Source organism: Diadema setosum, chromosome 1 (assembly GCF_964275005.1).
Source record: "Diadema setosum chromosome 1, eeDiaSeto1, whole genome shotgun sequence".
NCBI lineage: Eukaryota > Metazoa > Echinodermata > Echinoidea > Diadematoida > Diadematidae > Diadema > Diadema setosum.
The window spans coordinates 37,743,073-37,759,773 of record NC_092685.1 but is presented as its reverse complement, the minus strand read 5'-3'; the positions used below and the strand labels follow the sequence as shown (position 1 = coordinate 37,759,773).

Genomic DNA, 16,701 nt, shown 5'->3' with positions numbered 1-16,701 from the left:
CGGATTGTCCGATTTTCCTCAAACTTTCAATGATGTGTTCTCCTAATATTGCTACATTCTCTCATTCCTTATGTTAATGAAGGTGAACTTGTCCTTTAAGTTAAATTTCAATTTTTAAGAAAGCACTATTTATGTATGCAAGAAAGGTACCTCCTGGGTAGAACACTGTTATTTGTGTCGCAAAAAAAAAAAAAAAAAGTGTGATTTTTCTGTTTGTACAGCGGCATCAGTTGATAATATTATATTTGCATTGATTTGAATGTCAATAATTAAGATTATTGAAAAAAAAGTGTGTGTGTGTGTGTGTGTGTGTGAGTGTATGCTGTGTCAGTACATGTACCATATGTCCATTGTAATATCAGCGATGTGGGGTGTGACAAAGGAGTATAAAGACAGTACAACGATGAGGCAGGTGGATTTTGCATTACAATTTGATTCTCTGCAGCATGCTGTGCTGAATTTTGTCAAATTTTGTCTGGAAGCTTGACCTTTGACAGACACGAAAGGAGACTGTTTGATGTGGACTGTTTCTTTCGTTTCTTTTTCCGCTGAATTTTTGCCAGGTGTGTTTTGACACGAGTTCTGACCATAAGAGACACCGAACCCAAACATCAACCCTGTGTGTCAGTCTGCCATTGTTATTGTAAGAGCTGGAACAAATTCCAGCAAGTAAAACCGTGGAAGTCTCAAATTACCACTCAATACTTTTATGGTCCCATGCGAGGAGTATGATATTACACATGTATATGATGCAATATTCCGACTAACTTATATATTATTACTATTTTTTTTTTTTTTGCATGTACAGGTACATGTAGTAGGTATTGAGTATGGTTGAGATGTAGATGTAGAACTATGAATTGAATGCCATTACATCTAAAGTTTAGTACTAGGATGCAACAAATTCAGTTATAGGTATCAAAAGAGAAATGTTAGGTATAAAAACAATTAAAGGGGAAGTTTCCCCAAATACATGTATGGATTCTATGAATGCAGCAATATTAGTAAAACACAACGATCAAGTTTTAGGAAAATTGGAGAATCCGTTTAAAAGTAATGAATTTTGAAAGCTTTGGCACTGCCATTGTCAAAAGGAAATTAGACCACAGGAGTTTCTGACATCACTGCAAAACAACAATATACAAAAAATGAAAGAGAATTTCACAATTTTTTTTTTTTTTTTTAATGTGAAGCACACATTCTTTTGACTTGGCACTGACATGTGTAAAACATAATAACATTCCCCCTGCTTTCTGAAAGAGGCAAGTCAACTGCTCTTTCATTATGCTAGAAAAATGAAATTTTGTCGAATTCTTATTGTACTTTTTTTATATCCTTTTTCTGCTGTGACATCATGAGCACCAAAACTTGAAAAAAAAAAAAAATCATAACCTTTGAGCCTATTGTCTAATGTTCCTCAAAATTCACTGATGTGTTCTACTCATATTGCTGCATTCACTCAATCGATACAAATGTATATTTGCAGAAAACTGCCCCATATACATCACACGCACACACACACACACACACACGAATAAGAATAAAGCAACTACATGTACTATACCTGCATAATATTTTCATAAATGTGTAATTTCTCATAAAAGGCACCTAACATAAAGCATGTACATTCATCATCATAAAAGTTTATGATGATAGCCATCTCTCTTTCCAGGCCTCTTATAGAGCATGATTAATCCAGCCTAGCAAAAAGGGTTGAAGGCAAAAAACAAAAACAAAAAACAAAAACAAAAACAAAAACAAAAACAAAACACATGTAAACAATATAACCCTCTTATCTATCTTTTTAAAAGGGGAGGGGGTGGGAGATTCTACAGTGGAGATGGATCCATTACAATACATGGGTACAAAAATGGCACAAGGACATTGTATCATGAATAGCAAACCCTGTCCTTCCAAACTCGGTCATTGACATAAGCAATAAATACTTTCATTTTCCTTTTTTTTTCAGGACCTGGAGATACCTTGACACTTTCATGAGACTAGGAATAGAAGATTTCAACTCCTCATTACTTAACATTAATGGAAAAATCATCTAAGGTTTTACAATTTTATAGGTGTTTCTTAGGGCCAATGATTACATTTCAGCAAACTTGGGAGGAGCTCAGCAGTAAGATGCACTACCTTAACTCTTTATGTGCCATGGTGGAAACCCCCTGCGTGCCATATTATTCTGAGACTGCACCATAGTCATGATTTGTGAAAACATTGTGTTTTTCAAATCTATGTAACTTTCAAAGACTTTTGTTACCCTGGACATGTAAGGAGGAAAGTTTTAGAGAAAATGCCAAGCTTTGCTTTGATATGAATTGAATGACAGATCTATTGTTGTCACACAATTCAAAACTATTAAGTTTCATGATAGCTCCTGAAAAATAAGAGGAAATACACCTGATTATATCAAAAATACTTACACTGACATACATGTATTTCTCTTCCACCACTTACACTTGCACACATAACAGTGACAGAAACTTAGAATTTACTCAGAAATTCAGTAGGGAACACCTCTTGATAGTTAATCACCACGTTAAATGCAAGATACATATAACAGGAATGGAAACGCGAGAAACCCTTTCATTGTACTGGAGTATTTGGCGAATTATCAATTGATTTGGGTGGGTTTGTGCTTTTGAGCAGAATATGTGAAGTTGGCATGCTTTTGACTGAGTCGAGCATGCAAATGTGGCACATTAAGAGTTAAAGTCGCTTCGATTACACACATACACACATACATACATTTGTATGTGACACAATGTGTGTGTATTTTTTTTTTTTTTTTTTTTTTTTTTTTTACATCAAGGACTGCAACTTAGTTGAATGATCTTTCTTTGCTGATACCCTACTTCGAATGTGGAACACATAGTACTATACATCATTACAATCATACCCTGATACATGATCTATCTTTCTGGTACTGTAAGTCAATGCTCACATTGACCTATTTGCTGCTTAATATACTCATGTGAAGGATGTAAGACAATTGGCACGAAAATAGATCACGTACCAGTACTCTGTACTTAAGTCATCCTGGTGTGCACTTTCCCAAGAAAATTGAATGATAACATTTACAGGTTGGTATTTGGATTTGACAAGACGACCAATTCTATGTACTTGGTCAACAGTCACTGAATACTGCAGATAAGACCCTGTTCTTTCAGCACCTCCATGCATATCTGAGTAAACATTTGTACACTTAAAAAAAATATTTTAAAAATCATGATTTATTTAATGTGCTTGACAGGAAAGCAGTGAATGCTTATCAGTAAGCAACAAGCGTACCGAAAGCCTTGAGCCCCCCCCCCCCCCCCCCAGAAGGACTAGGCAAAAGAGGATGAAGCCCCTTCCCTGGGGGCACCTGTACCTGCCACAGCCAGGGAACTCGAAAAACAGACCTTGGATCAACAGTTCATAGTCCAATCCAATAAACCACAAGAGCTCCACATATGATACTCAAAATAAAATGAAACCACACAAACAAACAAACAAACAAGTGAATGAAGTCAGAGGTGGCATATCAGTCACACTCTCTCCCTAATCACTGAGATCTAAGCAGCTTCACCTCTGATTAACCTCTGCAAAGTTTATCACTTTATTGTAATTTTCTTGTAAATCTCCTAATCGCACGACATCACTTATTCAGGCAATTACCCAGTACTTCCTTGTTGAATTCACTAGCATTTTCTCATCAAAAATTCTTCTTTTCCAAAACACAACTTTTCACAGATCTTAATCTTCACAATCAGAGACACAGTACTTCCTTGATGATTTCCACAGGCATTTACTCATTAAAAAATTCTTTTGTCTGAAACACAGCTTTTCACAGATCTTCATCTTCATGATTACACAATACTTCCTTATTGATTTCATTGGCATTTACTCACTTGGAATGTTTCCATTTGAAACTCGGCATTGAAAATTGTGAGTTGGAGGTAAGGTGATATGCACCTCACAAAAACCAAGCCAAGTTAAGTGTAAAGAACATCACAATCAGAGTTATGCAACTTGATGCTCCACAGCATGCTTTCCTCTAAAAACCATGAATACACAGCATCCCACACTGATTCTTGACGAAAGCATGTCTGCTGTAATAAGCAAGTCAGCTTTCACATGCAGCGGCTTTTTAAAAACCTATTTCGATTTACAAAGACATTCGAGAAAGAAAGCAAAGATGATATCTGCTGCTTGCATCAAGACTTTTTTGACTGGCCTGCAAGTAAAATGACTTCAGGGGGCATGGAAGATCGGAGTGCAGCTCTTAATAAATATACACATTTCAGAGTCACACATGTAATAACATCCACCATTATAATCCGTGTCATTTGCCCAGTAAGTCGTCATCTTCTCTTTGGCAGAAATTGGCGAAACCTGCCCGATTTTGCTCCACACTGGAGGCCGAACTACGGCCATCGCCCGTGTCCTTGTCACGCTCGTCTGCGTGTCTCTCTTGCTTCCTCTGCTCTGCCTCCATTAACTTCCGCAGTACAGCGCTCTCAAAGTCGCCGCCATCATCCACCTAAGTTGGCATTCACATGTAAACAGGAAAACCACCAACCTATTTATTGCTTTGTGGCACGTTACATGGCATCACATGTGCATACTTGAGTGTGAATGTGTATGTATATTCTATATATAAACACATATGAGTTTGGTATTTGTTTTTCTTTTTGTATTTTGCTGTGTATTGAAAGTGAAAGTACACTCCATGCTAAAGTTGACTTTGTTATGCAGAGAAAAAACAAATCAACAGAATAATAACAATTTTACTGAAATCTGACATAGGTTACAAAACCTGAAGTTTAAAATATTTCAAAGTAAAAGTAAATGATTAGAGACAATTCTGCAGGTGGATGAACACACACACATACCTGAAGAGTATATAGCAAAAATATCTCTAGCAGTTTGCTATGTGCATAGGCTAACAACTGCACTTTGGTGACTATCTTGGTAGAAATAGGACTTGATAGTACACTAATGTATTTCCGACACAGGGCCGGCGTAACCGGGAATACATAGGGTGTCACCACTTTGGCCCCCCCCACTCTTTTTACCCTGGAAGTGGCACTAGAAAAAAAATAGAATGAGTGTGGTAAGGCCTTGGCTTTTGCACTGAAGACCCTTTTATTTATTTATTTATTTTTTTGCTTATCAGCTGAAGAAACCCGGAAGTGGCACCACAAGCTGTGCTGAAGGTCTTTTTTTTTTTGCTTGCTAGCTATGAAGCCAGAAGTGCCCCCCCCCCCCTTTTGAAAATGTGGTGCCTAATAAACTATACTTAATGCACAATGCTTCAGGGATACTGTTGGTTATCATAGGTATGGCACAATAATATATCTTGTCGTAATTTACATGAAGAAAAAAAAAAGGAAATATTTTTAGATGAATGAAACATCCAAAATATCAGGAAGTTCTGGCAAAGAAAAATTGCGTCAAGGGAAGATGGTTGAACACATAAATCAGGTGAATGGGGAAAAAACACAAACAAAACTATAGAATGATATCAACGACCAAGCATTCTAAGAAGCATCTAATGCATTTATGAGTGCATAAGGTTAGTTACATTGGAAACAAGAGATGAGTAATTTGCCGGTCAAAATCAAAGTCTCAAGCATTTTCCTTGTCTAAATCATGCTTGCATAATTGTCATATGATGTCCTTGTGTCTTTTGTTATTATGAAATATGAGCAAGGCTTTAGATAACAATAATTTTTGGAAAGTTTTCCAAAGCCATTTCCAGGTTTTGATAAAAGAGCATGCATGCTCCCACTTATAGTTCTTTCAATTCAAGACATGCACATATTTACACCTACCTGAGCACTGGGCATTGAAACAGGTGGTCGCGTTGTTGTTTCTGGCTTTCCTGATAACCATGTCAGCACTAGGGGATTGTGTTGAAGACCAACTTCATTTGACACTGCGAGCTCCTGAAAACACAAAAGGAAATACACCTGATCTTATAAATAACACTAATAATGATAATAACAATAACAATAATAATTATAGTGTTTACTTCTATAGTGCAACAATCCATCAAAATACTTACACTGAAATAAAATACTCACAGCGATATAGACCGATTCTGTGAGGCGGTTTGTGTATTATCGGCATGGGCAGCGCCATTACTGCGGTGTCCCGGCCGACCCCCTCCCCCACCCCCTCCCTACATTAGCACGCGCACGGAATGAAAAACTGATGCGTGGTTGTTTTAGCCAATAGGCTTCTCGTACTGAGTGCACGAACGCTCGCTTAATGCGCGAACCTTTGTTACAAGTGCGCATACTCCTGCTACAAGTGTGTAATAAACATGTTGCCCGTGGGGTGGGGGAGAGGAGGGGGGTAGGCTGGGACACCGCAATTTGAGCTAATGGCTGCGCCCAGTGCCTCAAATTGCCTGCTGCCCTCAACGAACCCGAATCGGTCTATATTTCTCTTCCACCACTTACATTTGAAAATAAAAACAAATATACACTTAAACCATTCAATGCTCATGCATATGAAAAACCTCCTATTCCAAGTTTGACACACTTGTCACGCAAATGTATGATATAATCAATAAATTGTCTCCACGACGTTCAGAAATTCAAAAATTAACTATTTATCCTACATAAGTTCAGTGTAGAATTGGTCAGCTCTGTAGTCACTTGCTATTCTTGTTCTTCTCAATTGTGGTGCCAAGTCATAGCCAGAGACCTGTGGGTCTAGTGCTCACTCGAGTTATAACACTCTGCCTTCATGGCACTCAACCTGAGGCAAACTGTCAAAAAAATCTTGAGATTTGGGGCTTGCTGCCGGCCCCTTGGGTAACACCCTCCCAATTTGGGCCAACAGCACCGTTTGTAAAAACTATGATCCCCCCCCCCCCCCACTGATGATTCTTGCAAACATCCAACCATCAGTTTTCACAAAGAAGGTGACATGTGAGAAAGTCTAAGCATGACGGACAATGCACGCTGGATGGAAGACAGTGAATGATCACAATGGTTAAGATGATCTTAAAACTTCTTTAATGCAACATGGTGAGGAAGCACATACAGCCATGATTCTGTTTTAATTCCTTCTTCTCAACATGGCGTGCAGTTCGTATATGCCTGAGAAGAGCTCAGCTATGCAGACATAATAAGCTGGCATGGATAGTTCTGGTTCGGTTCTTTATTCACATTATTTACTACAGCTGAGAAATGAGAGAACAGAAATTATATAATTCAAACTTACAACAGTTACATGAAAGAAACAAATATCTGAACTCACCGCTGCATGAACTGTTGAAAATTCCACTATCGCACTTCCATTGCGTTTGGAGGATATGATTAGGTTGGTCACCATGCCATACTATTTGAGTAAAAGAGGAAAATGTTATAGAAACATCATGTTATCCTTAGGATGGGTACACCACCACTTCATATGATCTTATTATTAGTAGGTCTTTCAGCCACAATAACTGTCTTGTTTGTTTGCAACGATTGAAACATTGAAAGTGCATCACTTTATCTTGTTTTTACGTTCACACAGCCAACATCTGGTTGGGAATGGCTGACTACCCCAATTTCATGAATATGATGACTCACAATTCAATTTGAATGTGTTATTGTATACTTAATTTACATATTGCCATGAATATGCATGTTTGCAAATTAATGAATTCATAAATACATTCAAGGAAATCCATATGGAAGAAAAGTTTCTGGAGAGAGATAACACACATGTCATTTAAGATATAAAGTTTAAGTTAGTGTTTCATATCCTCCTAAACTTTTGGTGATGATGCGGCCTTATTTTTTGTTGAGGTGTTACAGAAGTGACATGTGTACTGTTAATTACCCCCACCATCTCCTATTTGAGGTTGTAACAGTATGATGCACTCACATTATGTAATTTTGTGCTTCAAGATTACTACATTTTTTTTCAATCATGAAAAAGTTGAAGAAATAAATGAACTGTACTAAACAAAAACAAAAAACAGAACAAATGCAGAAAAAATAACATAGCCTTGCTGAAAAAAAAACAAACAAAAAACACCCACACACATACACATACAAAAGACTATCAAGGGCAATATCATTGTTAATATCACTAAAATATCAGAATCTACAACATTCTTCATTGCAAACACATATATTACAGTACACTTGTATTTCAATTCACCCGATTATCAACAGTATGCCGTTTTCCTTCTTTTTTTTTTAAACTGACCCTTCTTACATAAGCTTTATGGTCTTCCTTTCAATTCCCTAGACCTTGCAAGAGCTTGAGTTACTTTGGCAATAGCTAATTATCCATTTGAAATCTTGTCTCAATGTCAAGATGTAATTGATTAGCTTTACAAGGGGTACCATGACTTTGCTTATTTGTTTGTTTGGTTGATTTATATGTAACTGTAAAACCAAAAATTTTCATGTGCATGAAGTTTTTGTGAATTTTGCAGGGAGCCAAGATCATGATATTAAAATGAACATGAAAGTTCTTGTCTGAACTATGCACTGAATGCCGGGGTCTATTTGCAACAATTTCATGCCACAAAAATTGCTGTTAGCTCCAATTCACAAGATTTCGTGATGCAAATATTTCTGCTTCTACAGTAATGGGAACACATTCTGCGCAAATCCAAACACAGGACTCACCTTATCAAAAGCCCTCTTCAAAAATTCATAGGAGTATCCACCATTCTGGGCATCTTCCTTCTTGCTCTTCCACTTAACTTTCAACTTTGGAGACTCTTCTGTGGTAAAAGCAGGTGATTGGGATACAGCAAATACCATCTTTAAGTTTCACCTTTTGGACTTCATCAAATATGGTGTGCTAATGGATTCACAAGAAAAGATATTTCTGCCTCCACAAGTTTGACACTAAGCTTTTCGTCAGGCATCTCCTTCTGTCCTTTGCCAGTCTCTCGTTGGGAGTTCTGTTCATGTTTAATTAACTGCTGCTGAGTAAAGCAAGCCGTTGTCAAGCAATGGACAACCTTTGCAGCAGCTATGGACAAATATTACAGACAAAGCTTCGTTATGATTAGTGTACAAGACAATGAATATGACTTTGGGCCTTCCCTAACATTATTCATGATGATAACAATTATTTCCAAGCTAGAGAACTTCAATTACAAGTATATGACTATTTTTTAACCCCATTATAATGGTCCATCCAATCGCTCACAAATTTGGTAATAATATTCTTCCTTGCCAAACACTACTATTTGACTGTAGAGTGTGAGTTAAAGGAGACCTCCGGGTGATTCTCAGATTTTTACATTTGTACATCTGTGAATTAGTTATACTGAGGACAGAGTTTCAGAATTTGTGATAATTGGGATGAAGAATAAGAATATTTTCAAAAAAATAGAACAAATTGCAATGAACAAGGATGATGACACGGTAGAGTCACCATAAGAATGCATGAGTTGGGGCTCAAGGAAGCAGAACAAAAGAATAAGGCATGCATAGATTATAGACAGGTGAACTCGCAAGCAAGCGGTATTGTTATGGAATTACACTGCTATCATTTCTGAAATATGTGAACCTTCTATGTCATCATCCTTGTTCAGTGTAATTTGTTTAAGGTTTTTCAAAGTATTGTTTCTCTGCTCAAGAACCACAATAAATTCCAAAAATCTATACAGGGAGTTGTCGATTTATGTACTACATGATGTGAAATTATGAAAATCGTCTGGAATGTCCCTTTAAAATGAAACAGGAAACTACATTTCCCTTTTCACCTTGATCATGTTCACTTTCAATTAAAGAGTTGTAAAAAAAATTACAACTTCTGTATGCAATCTTCTGTTATTTCAATACAGCAATGAAGATAATGACAGTGATGATTACAATGAGTAGTTATCATTCTATTGTTTCACCATGGCAGTGATGAACAATGATGATTATGACAAATACTCAATTACCTAGTGGTCTAATTACTTATGAGATTTTCAAATTCCCAAACAAATATGGCAAACAATGCTGATGATGAGTAACTATTGCAGGATTCCTGCACCTTTTATAAACCGGCTAATTAAATTCCATGATTTTCTATGTACAATTTTAGAAATCCAGGACCCTTTTTCAGACAGTAACTTTTAAAGAACCTAATTGGGCAGTGTTGAATAAATTGAAATTGCTATTGGATAAATAGTGTTCATGTAAAATGTTGGTGTGTGTACCACATCAACAATGTATGTGGCAGACGAGTAGGTGCGATTCTTTTCAATGAAATGTTTTCCCCAAAAAACAAAAAAACACTGCAAAAAAGAAGATCACTAAAAGGCAAAAAATACAAAAATCTATAAATTTCCACGGCTTCTCCATGACATATTTTTGATTCTGCATTTTTCAGTTATTCCAGGACTGGATAAACATTTTCAAAATTCCATGACTTTTCCAGCTTTACCATGACCGCGGGAACCCTGCTATTGCCAATTTCTCATTCACTGAGTTGAATCATCATTGCCACAATCATCCCAGTAATGTTTTCTTTTCCAATTATCAATGCAATAATCACACATAGCAGAACTGTACTCATTACTGTCATCATAGTACACACCTTCCCTTGCTGCTGAAGTCTGCAGTAACTCAGTTTTTAGAAGTTCCTGCTCCTTCTTTAATGTCCTTGAGCCTTCTTCTCGCAGCCTCAGAATCTTTTAGGAATGTGATCAAAAATGCATGAAAAGATTACAACCATCTGAAATTCTTAATCATTCTAGTATGTAAAGTTTAATGGGCCTGAAATTTCCTGATCAAAAAAAGGCATACGTAGTATATATATATATTTTGAAACAAGGAAGGAAAAACTGACCAGAAACAATTGTAATAATAAATAGCGAAAACTTTGAGCAAAGAAAATGGGTTTTCTTTGCTCAAAGTTTTCACTATATATATATATATATATATATATATATATATATATATATATATATATATATATATATAATACTTATAATACTTAAGGGAGAAACAGTATCATACAGTTTCATGTGTACACAATAAGGCCCATCCTTTCCAATTAAAAACAGTAAAAACAAACAAACAAACAAAAAACTCTTCTCTAAGTCAGTTACATGGTTTTGACATATCATTCATGTAGAAATGAACATATAACCTTGATTTACTGGTTTTGGGGAAATGTGAAGATATCTGATACACAATGTAGAATGTCAAGAATCTTTTACCTAGTTTTTGTATTCAACCTGTTGTGGACAGACTGATTTTGCTATGATACGTATTTCTTACAGACACCTGCCTGAGTATTCTCAGGACTCACCTTTTACGGGTTTAAGTGACAATTTCATCAGATTTTGCCTTTTGATATTTTGAACAATTTCACAAATGTAATATCTTTTTCAAAATACATATTCTTTTAGGTTAAAGAATGAAAAGCAAGAATAGACTGCATGTGCACATATATGTTTGACATACATTGCTTTAAGAGGAAATCTGGAAAGCAGAAGATCCTTACATTTTAACAGACACCAACATTTTATTTGCATACCTCTTTCTCAAGCTGGCATGCAGCATCAATGGTGTTTCCTTGCTCTTGCCGAAACGATGCTTCCCTTGACTCTAGATCTGGGTTGGATGAAAGCAAAGGTGGTCTGTGTGTGTAACATGGCTTCACAGATATCCACTGAATGTGCAGCATTGGGGTTTATATCAAAAGTGTCCATCCAGTTCAAAACCCACAAAAAGAGGCAGATTAAGATTCTTTGTAATGAACCGAAATGTGTGATTTGGGTTGACTGACTCACTTTTTGTCATACCTGTGAGAGTAATCTTTTCTCTACCTAATGTCAAAACTTGGCAGCTTAAAAACAAAACCGAAATAGAGATATAAGCTGTTTTTTTCTATGGACCATATCTTTTTTTTTTTTTATTGGTACTTCTGTACGGCACACTTGAGTGATGCTCCCTTTTCTATGAAACTGCACCGTCTGTCTCGTATTTCAATCATTTTTTGAATGGGATAGGATAGTCAAGTTTAACAAGTGATATATTCTTTTAAAATTTAGAGCTTACTCTTTCACATTATTTTAAAAAGTGGGCCTTTCTTTTGGCCTACTTGAGGGTTTTGAGCTTAGTGGTCACACATGTATTATGAATTATTCATGAAGGTAAAAGATATGATAGTTTCCATGGAGAAGTTTTGATCAAAAAGAAAGCTAAAGATGGAAATTAAAACCATGAATATCACGGGAAACAGAAGACAGACATATGCAAAATGGCTGGCACTTATCTGACCTGATAATCATAATCTATATGCCAAAACAAATAGCAATTATAGTTTCAGGTACTCCTCATTTACCTTCTTGAAACTGCACATGGATATTCTTTGACACAGCACTTGCCCTCTGTTGAAAACTACAGCTTCTTGAAAACACTGCATGAAATATGTTTTCAACACCTTTCTCATTTTTAAGATACTTCACAATAAGACAGTGGCACAGTAAGAAAACTTGCATACTCACCTCTTATGTAATAAAAAAGATCCACAAAACCACAGTGTCAAAATTTATGCACTGCATAAAAACTACTACTAAGTCATCTTTATATAAAAATAGTATTTGCATGGCAACAGTAATTTGGTGACATTTGGTGACACAGTCAACAGTATGGCATGTTATTTGTGTGTGTAAAAACAGGATGAGAACTACAACTGTGCTCTTTCACATATCAGTAAGGGAAATATGCAATGATCTTAACTCTACTGTCTAGCTAGTATCTTGATGTTGTTACAAAAGAAAACATACCCTTCATCATTATCTTAATTACTTACCTTCTTTTATCTTCTTCCTTTTACTCTCAAGTGCTCTATTCCTCAGTTCAGCTGCTTTTCTTGCCTTCAGAAGCTTGTCATATGCTGCCTGAAAATATAGAAATAAGAGATATCTTCTTGTTTTGTTGTTGGTTTTTTAAATCTCATACCAAAACAGACGATCGGAAGTAGTAGGATGCATGTTCACATGCAGAAGGGCAAATAGCACCATGGACCTGTGCAGGGTTATATCCTTCTAGTTATCATTGACTTAAGTCTGTTTTTCATTCCCTGAAAACTTAGAAAACCATATTATTACCATGGAGCTACAAATTTAGCTCCATGTTATTACTCACTTAGTATTGTGCTTTCTTTAGGTGAAGTACAGATCATTGAGGCCTGCAAATGAGGATTACTGAACACCTCGTACCAGTAGCTTCAAGATGATTGTATATCTGTATCAATCTATCAAATACAGTGGTTAAATTCTGACAGTCATATACAAAAATACTGTATATAATCATTATAATGCAATTTATGTACATTATATTTTTTTTTCTGTTGCTTATGTTACACAACACAGAAGATAAGGTAATGAAAATGTGATGACAGTAATGATAAGACTATAAAAACGATATCACAAGCTCCAGTCTCTGTCTGCCACATCTTCAACAACTTTCTATGAACTACAGTGATAAGAGGACCTACTTACAATTAACATAAAATAAGGTAATAGTAGATCACAATCATTATTATGGTCACTTTCATCAGTAATGTGACTGAAATCTTTGCTATCATTGCACTTTTCATTGTTATTGTCTTAATCATCACAATTATCATCCTGTCACAGTCTTATTTTGAAGTGAGACCAGTACTCACCTTGGCTTCAGGGTCTGTGAGAATCTCAAGAGCTTTGGCGAGTTTCTCCCATTCTACAGCTAAATGAGAGAGAGGAACATTGTATGTTAGATCAATCACTTACATGACAACAAGATAGTTCCATACATTCAAGAGACAAAAAACAAAACAAAAACAAAACAATATTTGTAAATTTTGGCTTCATCATCTCCATCTCTATCAACAACAACAACAAAAGTAATAGAGTAAGACGTATGATGTTTCTACAATCTTGAATACATCGCTCTACTGAAAATAATGGTTATGGGGATTGTGGTACAGACTATTCCTTTACAAACAAATGTGTGAATAATTGCATCTACGACAACTGAAATGACACAATCCTGGATAAAGAGCAGGTGTAGTAGTATAGTTACATGATGAACAGATTTAAACACACAAAAACATACAATGTAAATCACTTTTACCCATAGGTAGACACACTTTACCAGTACCTGTGAAATTATAATTACAGTGCATCTCGCTCAAAATTAGGATGTGATTATGATTACTACACTGACTTACTGTTGACAATTTCAATATTAAAGGTCTCTGAACTTTCTCACAAGTACAGTATGTTTCACTGAGCAGATCTTCCAAACTTTCTCTGACTTTGCCAATCAGAAACATATACACACTGTAAAACACAATATTTTTGTGGCATGACATTTTTAGCGAATTGGGGCTGACTGCCTTTTTCGCGAGCTACCTCTAACATTCAATGTGTAGTGTAGACAAGAAATGCATTTTAATTTCGTGAATCTTGGATCTCACGAAATTCGTGAACTCAAAATGCATGTGATCACTCCTCGTTTTACAGTACACTTCCTCAGTGTGTGGAAAATAACAACAATTGAATAAGACTTGTCTTCCCTTATGGTAAATCTGTCTCTTCACCAAAGTTAAAGTGGTCTTTTCACTAAATGGATTATATGATCTGGATTCCAAGTATATCAACTAGAAATCAGTAAAATGTATTCTGCAATCTATTGACTGAGAATGCTTACCTGCTTGAGGGTTATCAGGATTTTTATCAGGATGACATTTGAGTGCCTTCTTCCTGTATGCTTTCTTTATCTGTTTAAAAGCAAAATAAGGTGACAAAAGCAAAAAATAACATCATGCATATCAACAAATAGGCCCTATCAATATTTAAATAAAAACAATTAAATATTGACTAATGGTCGAAATGTACCATATCAGTCCGGGAAATCCGCTCATGGGGTGGGGGGGGGGGGGGGGGGGGGGGGCTCCGTCTCAGGAGGCACTCTCCCCCTCATGAGCACCTCTGGGGTCCTCAAGAGGCCCCCTTCCTGCAGTGCTCATGAGGCCTCCTCTTCATTTCTCATCCATCTCAAATCTGATATATAAATGGTCGCTCGTTTTCACTGTGATTTTTTGTTAAACACACAATGTCCACTGTCCATGATGAGAAGAAGAAAAAATTCTATCTATTTGACTATTTGTTTTGACAAAAATCGAATTTTAATCAACTGATGTGCAGTGACCCACCGAATCACGGGGTCCAGTGGGTTCGCTCAATGCACCTCTGCCGCACCTGTTGGCCTGATCTGACTCGAAATTTTTGGTGCTTTTTTCTGCGGCTCTCACTTCTCCACGCACTAATCAGCCCCATGAAAGTGAAGTCTGACATCATTTTACAAATATTCATAACAAGAAAAATATATGATGAATTCAAAATATATCAATTTAATCAAATACAATATATTTCGATTTCTCCTTGCCCCATCAGGATATTCGTCATTTAATATGGATGAATATTAATCAATTGCTAAAAACATTAAGATTTCGGAAGGTAAAGAAGCTGCGTAGAACCTAAAATATATCTTCAGAATGACTCAATGAACCTTTACGAAAATTGTGAGGATTATTAATTTCCAGATTATAGGGTTATGGATATATTGCATAAGTTCACATAAACCATGTGAAAACTTAATTTCCTTATTGAATATATCAAATCAAATCAAATCAAATCAAATCAAATCAAATCATAGGTTCTACATTCCTATCAATAGAATCATATCATATAAACAATACGGATGAATATCAATCAATTGCTAAAAACATTGTGATTTCGGAAGGTAAAGAAGCTGTATAGAACCTAAAATATATCTTCAGAATGATTCAATGAACCTGGCTTTGCTTATGAAAATTGCGAGAATTCCTATTAATTTCCAGATTAGACAGGATCTAGGTTTTATATGGTTGTGGATAAATTAAATAAGTTCACATAAACCATGTGAAAACTGAATTTACTTATTGAACAATATATCAAATCAAATCAACTCAAATCAAATCATAGGTTCTACATTCCTAATAATAATAGAATCTTGTGATTTGACGATGGAGAATGCAATGCATAAGGACTGCCATATTAAACAAGCACACAGAACTCAATATATGGGACTATTACGCTGACGATTTGGCTACAATTGTCGGCGAATTTATTCGAAACCATGACAAGAATGTGCATTTACATATCAGTGAGATACTTGCCGCTTGTTCAGTAGCATCTGGTAGAAGGTCGAGCAGTTCATACAGATCAAGATTAGAAACGTTTATCTCAGCAGACGTCATTTTGCAGCAATATACAATGTATTTAGCGGTATTAACTATGTTATGCAGACCGCGTACACGAACAACACTCGGCAAATATAGTCTCAGTTCAAGGCGGAAAAAATGTTGACAAATGGTACTCTATGTGACTTCATGGTGTAAGTTGACGATTGAGGCTGTTATGTGGCTGCCACCAAGGAGAAAACGCAGTATCTGCATTTTCATAAACTGAGATGTCAATCATTTTATATTTTTAACCCAAAATTATAGCTTCATTATGCAATAGCCTATCCAAGTGTCTATTTTCTGGCATCGTGTAAGTTCACTTTTTCTTTTACTTTCAAGATGTAAACTCGCTCTACATCATCTCGTTGCTCTGAAAACATCAGACTCGCGAACTTATCACTCTTCTTCTATCTATCTCTCTTTCCTACTCTAAAATTCGCTGTCTCGTGGAATAGTCATCCATCACTG

At 36.1% G+C, this 16,701-nt stretch overlaps 1 protein-coding gene across 1 annotated transcript; it reads right to left on the bottom strand.

The window, feature by feature from the left end:
* Positions 1–3,337: 3,337 nt before the first annotated feature.
* LOC140230225 (dnaJ homolog subfamily C member 17-like) lies at positions 3,338–16,253 on the bottom strand. The gene is made up of 10 exons (XM_072310409.1): positions 16,168–16,253; positions 14,658–14,727; positions 13,633–13,691; positions 12,775–12,862; positions 11,494–11,570; positions 10,549–10,642; positions 8,637–8,734; positions 7,267–7,347; positions 5,829–5,942; positions 3,338–4,534 (listed from the first exon to the last, which is right to left on the bottom strand). Exons 1-10 carry the CDS (start codon positions 16,246–16,248, stop codon positions 4,337–4,339), a joined length of 960 nt encoding a protein of 319 aa, XP_072166510.1. The 5' UTR covers positions 16,249–16,253; the 3' UTR covers positions 3,338–4,336.
* Between the last annotated feature and the right edge of the window lie 448 nt (positions 16,254–16,701).